Here is a 22,823-nt window from a genome sequence, read left to right as displayed (position 1 = left end):
TCATGTTCATGGAACTTGACGAGGAATGAGCCTCTTTATTTGCCCAGTGCTTGGATACACAAATCAATGCAACGAAAGAGACCTTGCCTGTGAAGAGCTAAGAAATGAATGTGGGCAGAATCATGAGAAGAAAATAAAGGGGTTGCTGAGCAACTCTTCTGATAGTTCTTGTGCTTTTGAATGTTTCACTCACTACTTATAAAATAACCTATTATGTCAGAGCCTGGCGAGAAGGAATTCTCTCCAACTCTTTGACTAATCATTCCCTAAAACAGGAGGTGGCCTGCAGAAGAACTAAAACCAGAAAAGTTAGGTGGTTGCCTCTGAGGAATGGGACAGAGTTGGAGGGGCAGAGCAGCCCCTTTACTGTCAACCCCTCTGAGCTCTGCTGGATGGTGAGGGAAATTATCTATGCATATTTATGCGGTTCTCTCCCCACTCTGCCCTGGCCTAGCTCAGCTCTGGGTCTCACTCAGCGGGCCCCAGTGGGTGTGCCGGGCCTCAGAGACTGTTTCCTCAGGAAACAGGCCACCAAGAAGCCCAGGGATGTGCTGAGGTCCTACAGCTGGATGGGCGCAGCCGGGACACCTGAGGTCCTCTAGCTGTTGGTCTTTCCCTGGGGTCTCCACCCCAATCTATCCAGCCTCCCAACTCCCCAGCCTGTGACTTTTCACCAAATTCCACCTGAAAAGGGGCTGGGATCCTTACTGGGGGCTGGGATCCTTGCTGGCCGTGCCTCCTTGAGGGGAGGAGCAGGAGAGAAGCCCGGAGTATCCTGGCCTGGAGGAGGGGAGCAGTGTGTCAGAACAGCCCCGGATGACACCCGGGACAGCAATAACACCTGCCAGCCTGGTGCTGCTGGACTCCCTGCCAGGTACTTCCCAAGTAGGAGCACATTGACTCCTCATAGGTTCTAGTACCCACCACCAGTTGAGGCAGCTAGTTAACTTTGACAGTCAGGAGTAGAGAACTTTGGGCTCCAAGCTCAAGATCCACCCCAAGACACACAGCCCATTAAATCCTTGTTGTAGAGATTAGGGCCAACAACGATGTTGGTTATAAGCTGCAATGTCGGGAATGTTTCGAAGCAAGCATGGTTGCTGCTGGATGTGTTGTGCTCCTGGCTTCCCTCTGGATGCCGACAGAAACAAGGGTGAGAGTTAACGACAGTAGGAGAGGAGGGAAGGCGGGACTGGAGAAAGGAGGGGAAGTGGGTAGCATGGGGCAAAGTGGAAAAGCAGGTGGTGTCCTTTTTTCCTTCACTGGGGCTTGGTGAAGATCCCTTCAAGGACAGCTTCGGGCCCATCCCTGTGGTGACCACCCACAGAGACAGGAGTCCTGCTCAGAGACAACATTTAGTTTTCTTTTTTTTCTTTTTTTTGAGGTAGAGTCTCACTCTGTCGCCCAGCCTGGAGCTCAGTGGCGTGATCTCTGCTCACTGCAGCCTCCACCTGTCAGGTTCAAGCAATTCTCCTGCCTCAGCCTCCCGAGTAGCTGGGACTACAGACACCTGCCACTATGCTTGGCTAATTTTTGTATTTTTAGTAGAGAGGGGGTTTCACCATGTTGGCCAGGCTGGTCTCAAACTCCTGGCCTCAAGTGATGTGACCGCCTTGGCCTCCCAAAGTGCTGGGAGTACAGGTGTGAGGCACCGCGTCCGCCCCTCCCCCCGTCTTTTTTTTAAAGGTAGAGTCTTGCTTTTTGGCTGGTTTTCAATCAAGGTAACACATGGGCTCTCAACAGTGTGTGGAATACTGCTAGAATAATGAAATTATGAGAACACTGTTACTGTGTGATCCCCTGTTGGAAAATGAATAACATAAAATAATACACATTTAGGAAAAAAAAAGTGGAGAGAAAAGGCTGGGTGCAGTGGCTCACGCCTGTAATCCCGGCACTTTGGGAGGCCGAGGTGGGTGGATCACCTGAGGTCGGGAGTTCGAGACCAGCCTGACCAACATGGAGAAACCCTGTCTTTACTAAAAATACAAAATTAACCAGGAGTGGTGGTGCATGCCTGTAATCCCAGCTACTTGGGAGGCTGAGGCAGGAGAATCGCTTGAATCTGGGAGGTAGAGGTTGTGGTGAGCCAAGGTCGCACCACTGCACTCCAGCCTGGGCAACAAGAGTGAAATTCCATCTCAAAAAAAAAAAAAAAGAAAGAAAAATGCCACAAACTCAACAGTGGTCATCCCTGGGGTCTCAGACTCTGGGGATTTAAACCCTCATTCTGTATATTTCTCCAGTGTTTCAATGTTTAGTGATGCACTTGTAATGTTTTGGTAATTCAAATGACAGATGAAGAAAAAATGTTTTCAAAGAGAGGGGGTATCCATCCACCATCCTCCCCAAACTTCCAAAACAACCAGGATGTGCCAGTACTAGGAAGTATTTATGCATCATAAAGGATTTTGTCCTGAGTGCATACCATTAATTATTAAAGAGATATTGTCAATCCCATCAGATGAGTTTAATGTTTAGTTTGAGGACTGAAAAACTAAAGCGTTCAGTCCTTCACTTTGCACGCTGTTGGCTTAGGCATTCATTTAACAAAGATGAAATGAAGGGGAAATGGTGTGATTTGGTTTTGTTTTCTTGACAGACCTGAAACACTTTTACTATTTCTGACAGCTACACTGCTTTCCTCATTTTCCAGCATAGGAAAATTGGTTGCTGTTGTAATAAATCCCCATTAGGTGAGAAAGGGAGATAGATCAAGATGCAAAATGAAAGATAAAATGCAAAAAGCTAACAGCCTGGCTGGGGAAAGGAGGCCACGGGAGGCAAGGAGGGGGAGGGAAATAATCACATAGGTGGCTTCCTGGAAGAGGTGACCTTAGTAGGCCTGGAAGAGGTCAGTTTGGGAACTGGGGAGAGGGCAGAGGAGGGCATCTCTGCTGGAGAAGCAGCAGCCAGTGGGCAGGAGCTGCAGGGAGCCAGGTTGCAAGTGGGCCTGCTTCCTGTATCCCTGAGACGGGGTTGGGGTTCCCACCCCGGCTGTGGCCCTGGCCTCTGGGGAGGCGCTGGGCAGAGCTGGGTGGCAGGCCCAACCTACTCCGACCCTGGACTCTGCCCAGGAATTTCTGCTGAAGTGACAAGGCAAGCCAGAGCAAAAGCAGGTTGGATCCAGCTTGTCCCCACAAAGACGTGTTCTTCTCTGTCTCTCAGAGCGACCTGTTCACCGCAGATACGTGAGTAGAAACAGGGCCCTGCCTCTGTGTGCGCCGCTGTGTGTCTGTGTGTGATCTGGGGCATTTCCAGGCTCCGCCTGTGTGTGTGCATGCACGTACACGAGTCTCTGAGTATGTCAGCCTAACTGGGCTTACATTTGGATGGAGTAGGGCATTCCCCAAGGGGAGAAAAAGGAGTGGGAACAAGAGTAGGGAGAGAGGAGGTGTTAGTTAGCACTCTTATTTACAGAGGAATTTAAGCCTATGAACTGAGCTTCAGCAAAAAATGAACTATATTGATTTTTGCAATGGAAAAGTCCAGGGGTAGGATTGGTTTCAGGTATAGTTGGATCCAGGGACTGGAATGATGCCTTTAAAGATGTTGCACCTCCATCTTTCAGAGATGGAAAAGTAGAATACAATGAAGATCTCGCTTAATGGTAATAGTTTTAACCCATTGTAGGGAGTGATGAAAGCTAGGTCCTCTCTTCAGAAAAATGCCTGTATCAGATACATATGCATGCTGTATATAATTCCTTACTTTCCTTCTCTATGAAGTGGACAGAATTTGCTGTTTCTGCCTGGAACTCCCAGAGTTCACAAGGACTTGCCTCTCACAGGTTCAGATGTGGGTGCAGGCTGGGGTGGTGGTTCATACCTGTAATCCCAACATTTTGGGAGGCTAAGGTGGGAGGACTGCTTGAGCCCAGGAGTTGGAGACCAGCCTGGGCAACATAGGGAGACCCAGTCTCTAGAAAAAGGAAGGGGTACCTCATCCATGTGCTGGGAAGCCAAGGCTGCAGTCCCAGTCACAAGGAGGGGTGAGCTCTGGGATGGCACAGGTGGCCCCCAGACAGGGCTCTGGCTGTGCCAGGCATCTGCTCCCCCAACTCCGCCCTCTCCCACTTGCCCAGGCCCCTAACCTGGGCCCTGCCTGGCCTCCCTCTCAGCGCTGGGCCTCGCTGATTTGTCTTTCAGCTGGAAGGTCTGGAACATGGAGAACGATCCCTCAGGACGAAGACAGTCCATCTCTCTCACACCTGTGGCCAAGGGTCTGGAGAACATGGGGGCTGATTTCTTGGAAAGCCTGGTCTGTACCCTTCCCCATCAGTCATCCTGACCCCTCAACCTCTTTGACTTGAGTCTGGCTGCCGAGGGGGTGAGGCCTTTGCTCACCACCTTCCCTCACACCCCATTCTTCTGCCTCCTTCTCACCTCCTTGCTCACACAGTTAGGAACCTCCCAGTGTGTTGGCCTCCTCAACACAAGGCCGCCCCCTTTATTTCAGTCATTATACATTGACTGAGCACGTACTGTGTGCACTGTAGTCTGAAAGTCCTAGTCTGAAAGGGCAGGGCAGGCCCCAATGAGGAAGTGACATTTGAGCTGTTACCTACAGAATGAGAATAAAAACCAGATGACGGGGGAGGGGGTCTCTAAGGAAATCTCAGCCTTCAAGGAGCCTTGTCCTTGCCTTCAAGTGGCCAGGTCATGTCGAGGCACACCACCCAGAACTTGGAGCCTAGTAGGACACCCTGCACCCTCCCAGCCTGCTCTGACAAAGCCCCCTCCCCTTCACTGCCCTTGTCTCTTGGGGTGCTCCTTTCATGCTGTCATCTGCAAGAATGCCCACCCCCCACCCAAAACAGCTCCACAGACTCGGGGGTGCGTGGTGCCCTGAGGTCATGTGTTGAGGTAGCCCTGCCTGGGGCCTCCCTTACAGGCCTCCTCTCAGTCCCTTCCAGTCACAGCTGGGCAGCAGGTGTCTGTCCCTGCGCAGACCATGAGCTCGCTGAGGGCAGGATGTGTCTGGCAGAGCCCTCTGCACACAGTAGGTGCTCAGTGCCTGCCTTGCAGAATTCAGTTCAGTAGCCTTCTAATTCCTCCCTGTGCCCCAGCCCAGTCCCCTCCTCAGCCAGGGTCTCACCGTGGCCCCTGACCCCTGGCTGTAAGTTCCTGTGGGCGGGTAAGGGGCAGGCTGCCCTGACAGCCCCCTGCTGGCTGTAGGAGGAAGGCCAGCTCCCTGGGAGCGACTTGAGCGCCACCGAGATCAGGAGCAACCGGATCGAGGCGGCGCCGAAGCGCTTCTCCAGATGGTAGGTGATCTCTGGAGAGACAAGGGTGGGCCTGGGGTGGAGGCTGCTTGGGAACAGGATGCGGAGCCGGGCCTACTGGCGGATGGGAGTTGTGGGGACGTGAACCTTTGTTGAAGGAAGGAATAAAGGCGCTTTAGCCAACACGCACAAGCACATTAGACTCAAGGGTGAGCCAAATCATGGGCTCCCCACCTGCTTTTGAGCAGCTCAAATGAAATCCCATCAGGAACCCCAGTATATACCGTGGGGCCTGCTCCGAACCAGCTAGACCTCCCTCTCAACCTCCCCTTCTGCCTTCTCCCCCCATTCAGTCTCTGGGGTACCTTGGGGAGTCCCAAGTCTCCGGTTAAAAATCCTGAACTGGGCAAGGCCCCTGATTTTACACGGGGAGGTGGAAGCCCAGAGAGGGGAAGGGACCAGCCTGGGTGGCATAGGCAGCAAGTGTCTGAGGTGAGCCTAGAACTCTGCCTCCTGATGTCTGGGCAGTCTGGGTCCTTGCTGGCCAGATGTGGAGCTAAGGACACCGTGATGGGTAGGGGGTGGTGGTGGGGGAGGGATTCAATTTCTCTGCCTGGGCAGGGGGTATGGGAAGAATGCCTCCCCAACCCTCTCAGGAGGTGGGAGGTGGGGACTGAGAGGGGGCGAGAGGCTCCTTAAAATGGCAGCTGGTGGGTGGATTCCAATTAGCATTGAGTAGGCTCAATGTGTGTCCCATGGGCACGTGGATGAACGACAGGGAAGGGGAGGGAGCCATCCGTGTTTGTCTTTCTTTCTTGCTTGCTTTTCCTTCCTTCATTCTTTCCTTCCTTCCTTCCTTCCTTCCTCTCTCTTTTTTTTTTTTTTTTTTTTTTTTTTTAGGCAGGTCTCACTCTGTTGCCTGGGCTGGAGTGCAGTGGCATGATCTTGGTTCCGCCCCTCCTGGGCTCAAGCGATTCTCCTGCCTCAGCTTCTTGAGTAGCTGGGACCACAGATGCACGCCACCTGCCCAGCTAATTTTTGTATTTTTGGTAGAGACGGGGTTTGTCAGGTTGCCCAGGCTAGTCTCAAACTCCTGGGCTCAAGCGATCCACCCTCCTGGGCCTCCCAAAGTGCTGGGATTACTGGCGTGAGCCACCGCGCCCCCCAGCCACATTTCTGTATGTTGATGAGGTTCTGCCTTTTCAGTGAACTTCCTCCCGAGCCCTGGAGGCAGGGACTATCACTGGGGTAGGGGGGCCTGTAGGTGCTGCCACAGAGGCAGGAAGGCCTGAGCCATTTCTCTGTTCGCCCTGAGCTGGGGTTGCCCTGCAACCCTGTGAGGATGTCAAGGTAAGCCCTGGCTTGCCCCTGTTGCCACTTTACCAGGGACATACCTGAGTGGAGGTGCTGAGGATCTCCCCCAGGTGGGGTCTGCTCATGCACTCATGGACCCTACTGGTCCTGTTCCCAGGAGGAACCTGCAGCCAGCCCTGAGAGCCAGAAGTTTCTGCAGGGAGCACATGCAGCTGTTTCGATGGATCAGCACAGGCCTGCTCTGCACTGGTGAGCCTGGGGCCCAGCACTACCCAGGACACGATGACTCCTGCCTCAGTTATCCATGTCTCAGGGCAGGATTATTCACTTACCCAGTCATTCAACAAATGGTTGTTGAGCACCAACTCAGGGCCAGTTCCCTTGCTGGGTACTGAGGCATCCATTAAACCAGGCCAGATCTTGTTCCCAAGGCACTCCCTCATCAGTAAGGGAGGGGGAAGAAATATTTCCACATAATGCAGCATGTCATCTGGGAGCACCAAGGAGGGATGGGGGATGGTCAGGGAGGACTTCCAGGAGGAGGTGACACTGGAGTCTCACAGGCTGAGTAGGAGTTAGCCAGGTGTAGGGGAAGGACACTAAGGAGGGCAAAGGCACTCCACACAGAGGAGTCACAGGAGCAAAGGTGAAAACTGGCAGGGTGTGGGTTTTGATAAACCTCGATGTCTGCACTCTAAGGTCTGGAGGGTAAAGTTCTAGACAAGGAGTGCCAGGGGATGGGGCTGGAGGGATAGGAAAGAGCCCGGGATGGGGAGTGGGTAGGGAGATGGGAGGATGCTCAGGGACTTGGATTTTACCCTCAAGGCCAGAGAGAGCCACTGAAGGGTTTGAACAGGGAAGCATCAAGATGGAATTCACACTGTGGGACCCTGGAAGGAGGGCAGGAAAGATGGGGAGAAGGAGACATTGAGGGCTGCAGTGCCTGTGTGAGAATGAAGCTGTGGAAGGTGGGCGGGGGCAATAGGAGAGGTCCTAGGGAAGCAATACTAGCTGCACTTGGGAATGACTGGATGTGCAGGACGAAGGAAACCCTGAATCAGGGCTGCCCCAGGGGCCTGCTCGGGTAATGGGAGGATGATGGTGGCTTCCACAGAGCTAGAGAACATGCGTGCAGGAGGGAGTCTTGGAAGGAAGGGGGATAATTCGGGCAGTTTGTTGGAGGTACCACTGCCAGGCCATCTGAGAGAGAGAGGAGGTTCCCCAGGCACACTTGGAGAATGAATTGAGAAGTGGGTCAAGGACAGAAGCCTGGAGACCAGCCACACAGAAGGGGTTGGTGGCAGCCAAAGGAGCAAGGGTTTCAAGGAGGGAAAGATCAGCAGCATCTCTGCAAGACCTGCAGGACAAAATGAGCCATGTCCACCGATTTTGGGACAAGGAGGCCGTTGATGACTTAGGGTGTAGGTGCAGAAACTGAATTTGAGCAGATGGGAGAAGAGGCTGTGCAGACAGCAAGTGTAAATGGCTTTTGGGATCAATTTTTATTATTATTATTATACCTTAAGTTCTAGGGTACATGTGCACAACATGCAAGTTTGTTACATATGTATACATGTGCAATGTTGGTGTGCTGCACCCATTAACTTGTCATTTACATTAGGTATATTTCCTAATGCTATTCTTCCTCCACCGCCCACCCCATGACAGACCCCAGTGTGTGATGTTCCCCACCCTGTGTCCAAGTGTTCTCACTGTTCAGTTCCCACCTATGAGTGAGAACATGCAGTGTTTGGTTTTCTGTCCTTGCAATAGTTTGCTCAGAATGATGGTTTCCATCTTCATCCATGTCCCTACAAAGGACATGAACTCATCCTTTTTTATGGCTGCATAGTATTCCACAGTGTATACGTGCCGCATTTTCTTAATCTAGTCTATCATTGATGGACATTTGGGTTGGTTCCAAGTCTTTGCTATTGTAAATAGTGCTACAATAAACATATGTGTGCATGTGTCTTTATAGCAGCATGATTTGTAATCCTTTGGGTATATGCCCAGTAATGGGATGGCTGGGTCAAATGGTATTTCTAGTTCTAGATTCTTGAGGAATCGCCACGCTGTCTTCCACAATGGTTGAACTAGTTCACAGTCCCACCAACAGTGTAAAAGCATTCCTATTTCTCCAAATCCTCTCCAGCACCTGTTGTTTCCTGACTTTTTAATGATCGCCATTCTAACTGGTGTGAGATGGTATCACATTGTGGTTTTGATTTGCATTTCTCTGATGGCCAGTGATGATGAGCATTTTTTCACGTGTCTGCTGGCTGCATAAATGTCTTCTTTTGAGAAGTGTCTGTTCATATCTTTTGCCCACTTTTTGATGGGGTTGTTTGATTTTTGCTTGTAAATTTGTAAAGTTCTTTGTAGATTCTGGATATTAGCCCTTTGTCAGATGGGTAGATTGTAAAAATTTTCTCCCATTCTGTAGGTTGCCTGTTCACTCTGATGGTAGTTACTTTTGCTGTGCAGAAGCTCTTTAGTTTAATTAGATCCCATTTGTCAATTTTGGCTTTTGTTGCCATTGCTTTTGGTGTTTTAGACATGAAGTCCTTGCCCATGCCTATGGCCTAAATGGTATTGCCTAGGCTTTCTTCTAGGGTTTTTATGGTTTTGGGTCTAACATTTAAGTATTTAATCCATCTTGAATTAATTTTCATATAAGGTGTAAGGAAAGGATCCAGTTTCAGCTTTCTACATATGGCTAGCCAGTTTTCCCAGCACCATTTATTAAACAGGGAATCCTTTCCCCTTTTCTTATTTTTGCCAGATTTGTCAAAGAACAGATGGTTGTAGATGTGTGGTATTATTTCCAAGCGCTCTATTCTGTTCCATTGGTCTGTATCTCTCTTTTGGTACCAGTACCATGCTGTTTTGGTTACTGCAGCCTCATAGTATAGTTTGAAGTCAGGTAGCATGATTCCTCCAGCTTTGTTCTTTTGGCTTAGGATTGTCTTGGCAATGCAGGCTCTTTTTTTGTTCCATATAAACTTTAAAGTAGTTTTTTTCCCAGTTCTGTGAAGAAAGTCATGGTAGCTTGATGGGGATGGCATTGAATCTATAAATTACCTTGGGTAGTATGGCCATTTTCACAATATTGATTCTTCCTCTCCGTGAGCATGGAATGTTCTTCTATTTGTGTGTGTCCTCTTTTATTTCGTTGAGCAGTGGTTTGTAGTTCTCCTTGAAGAGGTCCTTCACTTCCCTTATAAGTTGGATTCCTAGGTATTTTATTCTCTTTGAAGCAATTGTGAATGGGAGTTCACTCATGATTTGGCTCTCTGTTTGTCTGTTATTGGTGTATAGGAACACTCGTGATTTTTGCACATTGATTTTGTATCCTGAGACTTTGCTGAAGTTGCTTATTAGCTTAAGGAGATTTTAGGCTGAGACGATGGGGTTTTCTAAATATACAATCATGTCATCTGCAAACAGGAACAATCTGACTCCCTCTTTTCCTAATTGAATACCCTTTATTTCTTTCTCCTGCCTGATTGCCCTGGCCAGAACTTCCAACACTGTGTTGAATAGGAGTGGTGAGAGAGGGCATCCCTGTCTTGTGCCAGTTTTCAAAGGGAATGCTTCCAGTTTTTGCCCATTCGGTATCATATTGGCTGTGGGTTTGTCATAAATAGCTCTTATTATTTTGAGATACGTTCCATCAATACCTAGTTTATTGAGAGGTTTTTAGCATGAAGGGCTGCTGAATTTTGTCAAAGGCCTTTTCTGCATCTATTGAGATAATCATGTGGTTTTTGTCTTTGGTTCTGTTTATATGATGGATTATGTTTGTTGATTTGCATATGTTGACCCAGGCTTGCATCCCAGGGATGAAGCCAACTTGTTCGTGGTGGATAACCTTTTGGTGTGCTGCTGGATTCGGTTTGCCAGTATTTTATTGAGGATTTTTGCATCGATGTTCATCAGGGATATTGGTCTAAAATTCTCTTTTTTTTGTTGTGTCTCTGCCAGGCTTTGGTATCAGGATGATGTTGGGCTCATAAAATGAATTAGGGAGGATTCCCTCTTTTTCTACTGATTGGAATAGTTTCAGAAGGAATGGTACCAGCTCCTCTTTGTACCTCTGGTAGAATTCGGTTGTGAATCTGTCTGGTCCGGGACTTTTTTTGGTTGGTAGGCTATTAACTATTGCCTCAATTTCAGAGCCTGTTATTGGTCTATTCAGGGATTCAACTTCTTCCTGGTTTAGTGTTGGGAGAGTGTATGTGTCCAGGAATTTATCCATTTCTTCTAGATTTTCTAGTTTATTTGTGTAGAGGTGTTTATCATATTCTCTGATGGTAGTTTGTAGTTCTGTGGGATCGGTGGTGATATCCCCTTTATCATTTTTTATTGTGTCTATTTGATTCTTCTCTCTTTTCTTCTTTATTAAGCTTGCTAGCGGTCTATCAATTAAAAAACCAGCTCCTGGATTCATTGATTTTTTGAAGGGTTTTTTGTGTCTCTATCTCCTTCAGTTCTGCTCTGATCTTAGTTATTTCTTGCCTTCTGCTAGCTTTTGAATATGTTTGATCTTGCTTCTCTAGTTCTTTTCATTGTGATATTAGGGTGTCCATTTTAGATCTTTCCTGCTTTCTCTTGTGGGCATTTAGTGCTATAAATTTCCCTCTACACACTGCTTTAAATGTGTCCCAGAGATTCTGGTATGTTGTGTCTTTGTTCTCATTGGTTTCAAAGAACATCTTTATTTCTGCCTTCATTTCGTTATGTATCCAGTAGTTATTCAGGAGCAGGTTGTTCAGTTTCCATGTAGTTGGGCGGTTTTGAGTGAGTTTCTGAATCCTGAGTTCTAGTTTGATTGCACTGTGGTCTGAGAGACAGTTTGTTATAATTTCTGTTCTTTTACATTTACTGAGGAGTGCTTTACTTCCAACTATGTGGTCAATTTTGGAATGAGTGTGATGTGGTGCTGAGAAGAATATATATTCTGTTGATTTGGGGTGGAGAGTTCTGTAGATGTCTATTAGGTCCACTTGGTTCAGAGCTGAGTTCAATTCCTGGATCTCATTGTTAACTTTCTGTCTCATTGATCTGTCTAATGTTGACAGTGGGGTGTTAAGGTCTCCTATTATTATTGTGTGGGAGTCTAAGTCTCTTTGTAGGCCTCTAAGGACTTGCTTTATGAATGTGGGTGCTCCTGTATTGGGTGCATATATATTTAGGGTAGTTAGCTCTTCTTGTTGAATTGATCCCTTTACCATTATGTAATGGCCTTCTTTGTCTCTTTTGATCTTTGTTGGTTTAAAGTCTGTTTTATCAGAGACTAGGATTGCAACCCCTGCCTTTTTTTGTTTTCCATTTGCTTGGTAGATCTTCCTCCATTCCTTTATTTTGAGCTTGTGTGTGTCTCTGCACGTGAGATGGGTCTCCTGAATACAGCACACCGATGGGTCTTGACTCTTTATCCAATTTGCCCGTCTGTGTCTTTTAATTGGAGCATTTAGCCCATTTACATTTAGGGTTAATAGTGTTATGTGTGAATTTGATCCTGTCATTATGATGTTAGCTGGTTATTTTGCCCATTCATTGATGCAGTTTCTTCATAGCATTGATGGTCTTTACAATTTGGCATGTTTTTGCAGTGGCTGATACCAGTTGTTCCTTTCCATGTTTAGTGCTTCCTTCAGGAGCTCTTGTAAGGCAGGCCTTGTGGTGATAAAAGCTCTCAGCATTTGTTTGTCTGTAAAGGATTTTATTTCTCCTTCACTTATGAAGCTTAGTTTGGCTGGATATGAAATTCTGGTTTGAAAATTCTTTTCTTTAAGAATGTTGAATATTGCCCCCCACTCTCTTCTGGCTTATAGGGTTTCTGCTGCGAGATCCACTGTTAGTCTGATGGGCTTCCCTTTGTGAGTAACCCAGCCTTTCTCTCTGGCTGCCCTTAATATTTTTTCCTTCATTTCAACTTTGGTGAATCTGACAATTATGTGTCTTGGAGTTGCTCTTCTCGAGGAGTATCTTTGTGACATTCACTGTATTTCCTGAATTTGAAAGTTGGCCTGCCTCACTAGGTTGGGGAAGTTCTCCTGGATAAAATCCTGAAGAATGTTTTCCAACTTGGTTCCATTCTCCCTGTCACTTTCAGGTATACCAGTCAGACGTAGATTTGGTCTTTTCACATAGTCCCATATTTCTTGGAGGCTTTGTTCGTTTCTTTTTACTCTTTTTTCTCTAAACTTCTCTTCTTGCTTCATTTCATTCATTTGATCTTCAATCACTAATACCCTTTCTTCTACTTGATCAAATCGGCAACTGAAGCTTGTGCATACATCACATAGTTCTTGTGCCACGGTTTTCAGCTCCATCAGGTCATTTAAGACTTCTCTACACTGTTTATTCTAGTTAGCCATTCGTCTAATCTTTTTTCAAGGTTTTTAGCTTCTTTGCGATGGGTTCGAACATCCTCCTTTAGCTCAGAGAAGTTTGTTATTACCAATTGTCTGAAGTCTTCTTCTCTCAAGCCATCAAAGTCATGCTCCATCCAGCTTTGTTCCATTGCTGGCAAGGAGCTGCATTCCTTTGGAGGAGAAGAGGCACTCTGATTTTTAGAATTTTCAGCTTTTCTGCTGTGGTTTCTCCCCATCTTTGTGGTTTTATCTACCTTTGGTCTTTGATGATGGTGATGTACAGATGGGGTTTTGGTGTGGATGTCCTTTCTGTTTGTTAGTTTTCCTTCTAGCAGTCAGGACCCTCAGCTGCAGGTCTGTTGGAGTTTGCTGGAGGTCCACTCCAGACCCTGTTTGCCTGGGTATCACCAGCAGAGGCTTCAAAACCACAAATATTGCAGAACGGCAGATGTTGCTGCCTGATCCTGCCTCTGGAAGCTTCATCTCAGAGGGGCATCCAGCCGTAGGAGGTGTCAGTTGGCCCCTACTGGGAGGTGTCTCCCAGTTAGGGTACTGGGAGTCAGGGACCCACTTGAGGAGGCAGAGTGTCCATTCTCAGATCTCAAATTCTGTGCTGGGAGGACCACTACTCTCTTCAAAGCTGTCAGACGGAACGTTTAAGCCTGCAGAAGTTTCTGCTGCCTTTTGTTCAGCTATGCCCTGCCCCCAGAGGTGGAGTCTACAGAGGCAGGGAGGCCTCCTTGAGCTGTGGTGGGCTCCACCCAGTTCCAGCTTCTGGACCGCTTTATTTACCTACTCAAGCCTCAGCAATGGTGGACACCCCTCCCCCAACCTCACTGCCGCCTTGCAGTTTGATCTCAGACTGCTGTGCTAATAGTGAGCGAGGCTCCGTGGGTGTGGGACCCTCCAAGTCAGGCACGGGATATAATCTCCTGGTGCACCGTTTGCTAAGGCCATTGGAAAAGCACAGTATTAGGGTGGGAGTGTGCCGATTTTCCAGGTACCGTCTGTCATGGCTTCCCTTTGCTGGGGAATGGAATTCCCTGACCCCTTGCACTTCCTGGGTGAGGCGATGCCCCGCCCTGCTAAGTGGGCTGCATCAACTGTCTGACAAGCCCCAGTGAGAGCCCCAGTGAGATGAACCTGGTACCTCAGTTGGAAATGCAGAAATCACCCATCTATTGCATCGCTCACGCTGAGAGCTGCAGACTGGAGCTGTTCCTACTCGGCCATCTTGGAACCAACCTTTTTTATTATTTTTTTGAGATGGAGTCTTGCTCTGTCACCCAGGCTGGAGTGCAGTGGTGCTATCTCGGCTCACTGCAACCTCTGCCTTCTGGGTTCACACCATTCTCCTGCCTCAGCCTCCCGAGTAGCTGGGACTACAGGCGCCTGCCACCACGCCTGGCTAATATTTTTTATATTTAGTAGAGACAGGGTTTCACCGTGTTAGCCAGGATGATCTTGATCTCCTGACCTCGTGATCCACCTCCTCAGCCTCCCAAAGTGCTGGGATTACAGGCGTGAGCCACTGCACCCAGCCTTGATCAATTTTTATGATGTCAGGCGGGGAGGATGAATGGGCAGCATGTGACCAAGTGTCAAGGATGGGCATGAGTTTGGGGTGGGAGACACTTTGTGTGTAGGAGCTGAGGTGGGGAGTTTGTAGAAGGAACGTGAAGGAATGGGAGATGAAAAGATGACCAATGGAGCAAGGTCCCCTGGCACAGAGTAGAAGAGCTCCCCACCCCACAGGGAGGGGTGGGTCTTTTCAGGAGCAAGTTCACCTCATCCTGACAGGTTGGAATTAAAGAGGGGCCAGGCATGGCAGGTGGTTCATGCCTGTAATCCCAGCACTTCGGAAGGCTGCAGTGGGAGGATTGTTTGAGCCCAGGAGTTCGAGACCAGCCTGGGCCACACAGCAAGACCCAACCTCTACAAAAAATTTTAAAAATAAAAATAAATTTTGAAAAAAGAAAAAGGAGGATGGGTACAGATGCAGAGCTCATTATAGGTGCTCTGGAGGGGAAAGACAGTGAGAGAGGTGACAGCAATGACCTGGTCTGCTTGGTGAACTTTAAAGTAGGGTCATCTGCTGAGATGGGGTGGGTCCATGTCCCTCACAGCTTCCTCACAGCTTCCTCCTAGAGATGGTGACGTCCACTTTTGGCAGGGTCTGAAGCCAGGACCGTCTCTGTTTCCTTGGCTGCCTCCTTCACTCAGATCCAATTTGTTTCTCTTGAAGAACAATTGAATTATCTCAGTAGAGAATGAAAATTATCCCTCTCTTCCTATTTCCACGTTTGCCATGGCTTTCAGGAATGCAAACTGAATCATTAAATGATCTCTTGCAATGGTCAGCAGTGACTGTCTCTGGGTGACTTTGATTTCTCTGGCTTTTCAATATCTTTATTACATCACCTCTTTCCTGGGGAGGCTGTTCACAGATGTTCTGGGAATAGCTGTGATAGAGAAATGAAGCTCACATTCTCAGGACTTGGCTCCTGATCTGTGACAGTGGCTTGCTCACCTCAGGTAGGCCTTCTCCATGGGTACAGCGACAGCCCTGGCACCAGACTAACAAGGATGGCCTTGGTGTCCCCAGTCTTAGAAGAAGGGGGTGCCTCTTGCTGGCTGTTCCAGTCAAAGTCCCAGGGAGTTCTTCAAGGAGCTTAGCTCAGGTCCTGCCCGTCCCCAAACCAATCCCTGTGAATGGATCCTAGATGAATAAAATACTTCCAAAAGTACTACTGTCCTTGTGCCCTGCCTGCAGGACTCCTCCACACTGCCCCCTCTCCCTGAGTCCCTGTCCTGGTCTACCCAGACTCCCCCAGCCTTCCTGGCCCGCCTCAACCACAAAGCACAGGACCTGAGGTGCACAGACCTTCTTGGCCTCCTCGCCCCATGCCCTCCCTGTGTGAGGCACTCATCTTGGCTGGCCTCAGAGGCCTCGCTCTCCAAGTGGGCATCACTGTAGACCCCACCTTATAGGGGTCTTGTGAGGATTCATTGTGAAAGTGCATCTGAAGTGCTAAGCTCACCTCCTGGCGACCACGGATCCTCTCCCTGGCCAGGTCCACCTCCCCTGAACCTCCACGGCTGGTACCAGCAGCCCCAGCACCACCCTGTGGGGCTCCAGCTGTGTGTCTCAGTGACACCCGTTCAGGTTGGAACTCTGGCCCACAAGCTTCCATATGAGAGAAGGGTCATTTTATGTTTTATGACTCAACTTATCTTCTCCCTCAATTTTATCATTCCAGCGAGTGACGGGAACTCAATTTCTGTCCAGTTGGAATCTTCCTTCATCCCTTCCTCTGGGGGTTACCAGGGGGGCTTATCTATTATTACTTCTCAAGTGTCTCCTGACTTGTCCACTTCTCCAGCTGGTCCTGGGTCCTCCATCCTTGCAGGTGACCATGGCGATGCCCTCTTCCCCATGGTGGGCTCATTCTGGTCTCCCACCTCTCTCCTCTTCAGGCCTCTCATGGAGACCACTTCAGCTGTTTTGGTGCCTGCAGAGCCTCACTGGCTTGCCATGCACCGCGTGGGCATTCCTCTCTCTGCAGTCCTGGGACCTCCCTGGGGCTCCACCAGGAAGCCAGGCACAAGGCTTCGCTGCTTGCAACGCTGCAAACACACCTGGCTTGGCAGCCTTGCCAGGCTCAGGCGCTTTCTCTGTGATACCATTGTCCTTGTTATTGCCTGGTAGCAGAGCGGTTGGGTAGAACTTACCTTTATTTGTGATGTTTCAGATCACATTTTTTATCCATGGTTAAGCATCCTTTCCATTCTTTGAGGATCCTGGATTCTGAAATTCCAAAGCCAGGGAGAGGCCAGGCGCGATGGCTTACACTTGTAATCGCAGCACTTTGGGAGGCTGAGGTGGGCGGATCACTTGAGCCCAGGAGTTCAACACCAGCCTGAGCAACATGACGAAACCCTGTCTCTACCAAAAATACAGAAATTAGCCAGCCTTGGTGGTGGGTACCTGTAATCCCAGCTACTCGAGAGGCTAAGGCAGAAGCATTGCTTTGACCCAGGAGGCGGAGGTTGCAGTCAGCCGAGATAGTGCTCCAGCCTGGGCAACAAAGTGAGACCCTGTCCCAAAAAAAAAAAAAAAAAAATCTAGGGAGAGACATCTCCCCCTCAGCTATCCATTCTCACGCGCCTTTCTGAGGCTGAGTGGCTCAAAGGAGAGAAGGGCAAAAGGGGAAAGGAAACTCTAGGAAGCACGGTCATTGATGAACATTTCAGGATGCAGTCCCAGCACACATATGTGGACTCCTTCATGGAGTAGCTGATGGGCTCGTCTCCTTCCTCCACGGGGCCTAGCATGGCGCTGGACCACAGCAGATGCTCCACTGATGCCCAGCACCTCTTGCTGTTTTGCTTTGCGGCCTCCTTACACATCTCCCTCACATTTATTTGGTAAGCACTTTACAGTTTACAAGGCCCTTTCACAATGCCTTCTGCCAGTAACTCCTAACTACTTTTGACACAGTAGTGATGGTTGTTTTCATTTCCAGATGAGGAAACAGGCTCAGTGAGGTTGGGTGAGTTTCCTGCCCTCCACGATCTAGGTGGAGTAAGGTGGAGTCCGTGGCGGGGCTGCAGGGGCCTGAAGAGGTGATGTCGTGGCCATTGACCCCTCCTCTCTCTCGTCCCCCAGCGTTCGCTGCCTTCCTGCTGGTGGCCTGCCTCCTGGATTTCCAGAGGGCCCTGGCTCTGTTTGTCCTCACTTGTGTGGTCCTCACGTTCCTGGGCCACCGCCTGCTGAAACGGCTTCTGGGGCCAAAGCTAAGGAGGTTTCTCAAGCCTCAGGACCATCCTCGCCTGCTGCTCTGGGTTAAGAGGTGAGTGAGCTCACAGCCCTGAGGCAGGACAAGGGAGGGCCGTGAGCTGAGGGGTTGGCTCCAGGGTTATGGCCAGGGCTGGAGGAAGAGGAAGGCTCTGTGTCATGGAGAACTCTCCAGGGCCCCAGGGCAGGAGCTTGTGGGTGACTTCAAACATAGCAGCATCTTTTGGTGTTTCACCAGTTCTTAGTCCCAGTTACAGCAGGTGACTGTGGTGGATGAAAACTGAACTCAACAGTTGCCTCCATTCAGGGATCCCAGCTCCTGGAGCAAGGAGGGCCCAAATCAGTACCTCCCTGAGATCACCTGGACAGTGTGAGACAAAAAGCCGCAGGGACCATCCCTGGAGTGGGATTCAGCAGGCTCGATCGGGGTCCAGGTGCTAGTATTTTTCATTAGCCTCCAGGGAATTCTGATGTAGCCAGCAGAGTCTTATGTGTTTTGTAAGCCAAGGTTCGCAAAAAAAATTGGCTTGGGGGAAGAAAACGGTTTCTATGGCTTAAAAAAAAAGTCTGAAGACCACCAATCTATTTCAGTACTCTATTTTGTTGATGAAGAAGCTGGTGGCCAAAGATACCCAAAGACTAAGTCAGGGGGATGCAAGGGTACAGGGGTGACTCTCACTTTCCCAAAGTGAAATCTGCATACCACAGCAAAATGATTTGAGCCAGCCTGTGGATGAACACATTTAAAATTTTATTTATAAGTACATTTACTGTTACATTTGACTTCTCTTTATTAAATACATTTGTGATTTATTTTTACAATGGTTTTCTATGACAAGTCATTGATGATGGTTTTCCACTTGAGGGACTGATACGAAGTTTCCTTTAAAAAAATGCATGCAGATAAACTGGACTTCATAAAAACTAAAAACTTTTTGATGCAACGCACACTATCAAAAAAGTGAAAAGACAACTCATGGAATGAGAGAAAAGATGTACAAATCCTATGTCTGCATAAAGAAACTGTATGCAGAATTACAACTCAACCATAAAAAGACAACCCATTTGAAGAATAAAAGGTTTTGCTACAGCCAAAAATCACATGAAAATGTGCTCAACATCAGTAGCCATCATGGAAATGCAAAGCAAAGCCACAATAAGATACCACTTCATATTCAGTCAGATGGCCATAATCAATAAGATAGATGATAACAAGTGTTGACAAAGATGTGGAGAAATTGAAACCCTGAGACACTGCTGGCAGAAATGCAAAACAGTGCAGCTGCTTTAGAAAATGGCTGACCAGGCATGGTGGCTCATGCCTGTAATCGCAGCACTTTGGGAGGCCAAGGTGGGAGGATCAAGAGGTCAGGAGTTCGAGACCAGCCTGGCCAACATGGCGAAACCCTGTCTCTACTAAAAATCCAAAAATTAGCCAGGCATGGTGGTGAGCGCCTGTAATCTCAGCTACTTGGGAGGCTGAGGCAGGAGAATTGCTTGAAACCGGAAGGCAGAGGTTGCAGTGAGTCGAGATCGCACCATCGCACTCCAGCACCATTGCTCCAACAAGAGCAAAACTCTGTCTCAAAAAAAAAAAAAGAAAGAAAGAAAGAAAAAAGAAAATGGTTAGTCAGTTCCTCAAAATGTTAAACATGGACTTACCATATGACCCAGAAATTCCACTCCTAGGTATATACCTAAGAGAAATAAAAATATATGTCCACATAAAAACTTGTGCACAAATCTTCATATAGCATTAATCATAGCCAAAAAGTGAAAACTACACATATGTTCATCAACTGGAAAATGGATAAAGAAAATCTATATATCCATACAATAGAATATTATTTGGCCATGAAAAGGAATGTAGTCTTGATAAATACTACAATAATGATAAACCTTGAGAACATCATGCTCAGTGAAAGAAGCCAGTTTTAAAGAACCATATACTGCATGATTCCATTTATGTGAAATGTCCAGAATGGGCAAATCTGTGGAGACAGAGAGTTGATTAGTGATGGGAAATCTGTGGAGACAGAGAGTTGATTAGTGATTGCTAGGGTGGATGGGAAGAGGAGGTAGTGACCGCCAGTGGTTTGGGGCTTCATTTTGGGCTGATGAAAATATCCTAGGATTATGATAATGGTTGCACAAATCTGTAACTATACTAAAAACCATTAAACCATACACTTTTAGCCAGGCATGGTGGCTCAAGCCTGTAATCCCAGCACTTTGGGAGGCTGAGGCGGGTGGATCATGAGGTCAGGAGATCAAGACCATCCTGGCTAACACAGTGAAACCCTGTCTCTACTAAAAATACAAAAAAAAAAAAAAAAAGCTGGGTGTGGTGGTGTGCACCTGTAATCCCAGCTACTCAGGAGGCAGAGGCAGGAGAATCCCTTGAACCTGGGAAGCGGAGGTTGCAGTGAGCCAAGATTGCACCACTGTACTCCAGCCTGCGTGAGAGAGTGAGACTCTGTCTCAAAAAAAAAAAAAAAAAAAGAAAAAAAAAAACCAAACCAACCAACCAAACAAAAATACACTTTAAAAAATTGCTGCATAATATTATTAGGTTGGTGCAAAAGTAATTGTGGTTTTGCCGTTATGCAATACATTTTGCACCAACCTAATAAATGTGCATAGTTTCAGGGTACATGTGATAATATAATACATTCATATAATTTGTAAAGATCAAATTAGCGTACTTGGGATATCCATCAAATTAAATATTTGTCTTTTTTTATATTAGAACTATTCAAATTCTCCTAGCTATTTTGAAATATGCAATACATTATTGTACAGTGTAGCCACCTTACTCATCTATCTGTCACTAGGTCTTATTTCTTCTCTCAAACTATATATTTGTACCCATTAATCAACTTCTTGTCATCCCACCTCCCTCCTCCCCTTTAGAGTCTCTGGTAACGACCAAACTACTGTCTGTCTTCATAAGATCTACTTTTTAAGCTCCCACATATGAGTGAGAACATGCAGTATTTGTCTTTCTGTGCTTGGCTTATTTCACTGAACATAATGATCTCCAATTCCGTCCATGTTGCTGCTAATAATAGGATTTCATTGTTTTTTTTATGGCTGAATGATATTCCATTGTGTATATATACCACATTTTCTTTATCCATTCATCTGTTGATGGGCACCTAGGTTGATTCCATATTTTGGCTATTGTGAATCATGCTGCAATAAACATGGAGTGCAGATGTCTTTTCAATATATTGATTTCCTTTTTTTTTTTTTCCTTTGCGTATATACCCAGTAGAGGAATTACTGAATCATATGGTACTTCTATTTTTAGTTTTGTGAGGAACTTCTATCCTTGAACTATACACTGTAAATGGGCAAATTGTATGGCATGTAAATTTTGTCTCAATAAAGCTGTTAAAAAATACATGCATTTGGCTGGGCGTGGTGGCTCATGCTTGTAATCCCAGCACTTTGGGAGGCTGAGACAGGCAGATCACGAGGTCAGGAGATCGAGACCATCCTGGTCAACACGGTGAAACCCCATCTCTACTAAAAATACAAAAAAAATTAGCCAGGCGTGGTGGTGGGCGCCTGTAGTCCCAGCTACTCTGGAGGCTGAGGCAGGAGAATGGTGTGAACCTGGGAGATGGAGCTTGCAGTGAGCCAAGATAGCGCTACTGCACTCCAGCCTGGGTGACAGAGCAAGACTCCGTCTCAAAAAAAAAAAAAAAAAAAAAAGCATGCATTTGATTTTGGCTCCCAGTTAAGATGGAATAACAGAGACCAGGTTTATCCTCCCAGTTGAAACAGCTAAAAAACTGGAACAAATACATGAGACAAGAGCTCTTTGATGTTGGACATCAGTCAATAAAGGACACTGATCCTTGAGAATTAGGAAACAAATGAGGTTAGTCCTGTATTCTCCCCAGCTGACTGCCTGGAGAGCATTTCCAGACCACAGCACAGGGAAGGAAAACTGAGGTGGGACACCAGCAGATTCCCTAAGTTGAAGAGACAGAGCTGGAAATCTAGGGAAGCCAAGGCAGGCAGGGTTCACATTGCAGAGCACAGAGACACAGCTGAGAGATCACAGAGCAAAGCCCAGAGCTATGCAGAGAATCCTCCTTGAACATGCAGTTGAGTTCCGCTCAGAGAATACAGATGAGGAAACTACCCTAGTACTAGGAAAGAACCACCCAAAAGGAGAAGTGGGAATCATACCTGGAATCACACAGGGCCAGGAATAGTGTCTATTCCCGACAGTCAGGTGAAAAAAACCTCATAATGCACAGGGCATTGTTTAGCGTAGTAAGAAGGTTTTGGCTCAGTAGCAGAGAAAAAAAAAAATCAACTCTAGAATAAATGCTTCTCAGGCCCTGCCTAACATCTTAAAGACAAAACCTGAAAAAATTCAAACAGAGCATCAGTTAACCACGGCACAACTTCAGTTGAATATACACAGTTGAAGTCTCCAGAGGGGAAGGAGGGCAGAAAAAAATATTTGAAGAAATTATGTCCAGAAAAAATCCAAATAGGATGACAATTGGACACCCAAAGATTCAAGAAACTTCATGAACTCCCAGCACAAGAAACATGAAGACTATACCGAGGCAATAATCAAATTACTTAAGAACAGTGATAAAACCTTAACAACAACTAGAGAAAAAAGACATGTGCAGAGAAGCAGAAAGATGGGTTACTAGCAGACGTCTTGTCAAAAATGAGTGAGAAAATAGTGGAACAGTCAACAACAACAATAGCAAATACCCAAAAGGCTGACAACCAACAATTCTTTACCAGTGAAATGTATTTCAAAAAAGAAGAGGAAATAAGAATTCTTTCAGTCATACAAAAGCTGAAATAATTTTTCAGACATAAAAAGCAGACTTATGCTACAAGAAATGCTAAAGGAGTGGCGCACACCTGTAGTCCTAGCTACTCAGGAGGCTGAGAAAGGAGGATCGCTTGAGCCTGGGAGACATAGGCTGCAGTAAGCCAGGATCATGCCACTGACTCCAGCCTGGACGATAGAGGAGATGCTACGGCAAAAAGAAAAGAAAAGAAAAAAGAAAAGAAAAGAGAGAAAGAGAGAGAAGCCAGTGTTGTGGCTCATGCCTATAAT

At 47.2% G+C, this 22,823-nt stretch overlaps 1 protein-coding gene across 4 annotated transcripts in view; it reads left to right on the top strand.

Annotated features, from left to right (window-relative positions):
• Window positions 1-310: 310 nt before the first annotated feature.
• SLC28A1 (solute carrier family 28 member 1) overlaps window positions 311-22,823 on the top strand; it is a 106,903-nt gene continuing 84,390 nt past the window's right edge. For 2 of the 4 annotated variants that reach the window (XM_077940172.1, XM_077940169.1), the window contains exons 1-6: window positions 926-1,153; window positions 3,078-3,191; window positions 4,149-4,260; window positions 5,178-5,266; window positions 6,696-6,787; window positions 17,591-17,774. In XM_077940172.1, the coding sequence (XP_077796298.1) occupies window positions 4,165-4,260; window positions 5,178-5,266; window positions 6,696-6,787; window positions 17,591-17,774 (461 nt within the window). In that variant the 5' untranslated portion in view covers window positions 926-1,153; window positions 3,078-3,191; window positions 4,149-4,164. Of the gene's footprint in view, window positions 396-925; window positions 1,154-3,077; window positions 3,192-4,120; window positions 4,261-5,177; window positions 5,267-6,695; window positions 6,788-17,590; window positions 17,775-22,823 lie in introns of those variants that run through there. The other 2 variants (XM_015142929.3, XM_028851273.2) reach the window with 2 other exon arrangements.

This window comes from Macaca mulatta, chromosome 7, assembly GCF_049350105.2.
Source record: "Macaca mulatta isolate MMU2019108-1 chromosome 7, T2T-MMU8v2.0, whole genome shotgun sequence".
NCBI lineage: Eukaryota > Metazoa > Chordata > Mammalia > Primates > Cercopithecidae > Macaca > Macaca mulatta.
The sequence above is the reverse complement of the archived record's forward strand: the minus strand, read 5'-3'. Positions and strand labels throughout refer to the sequence as shown.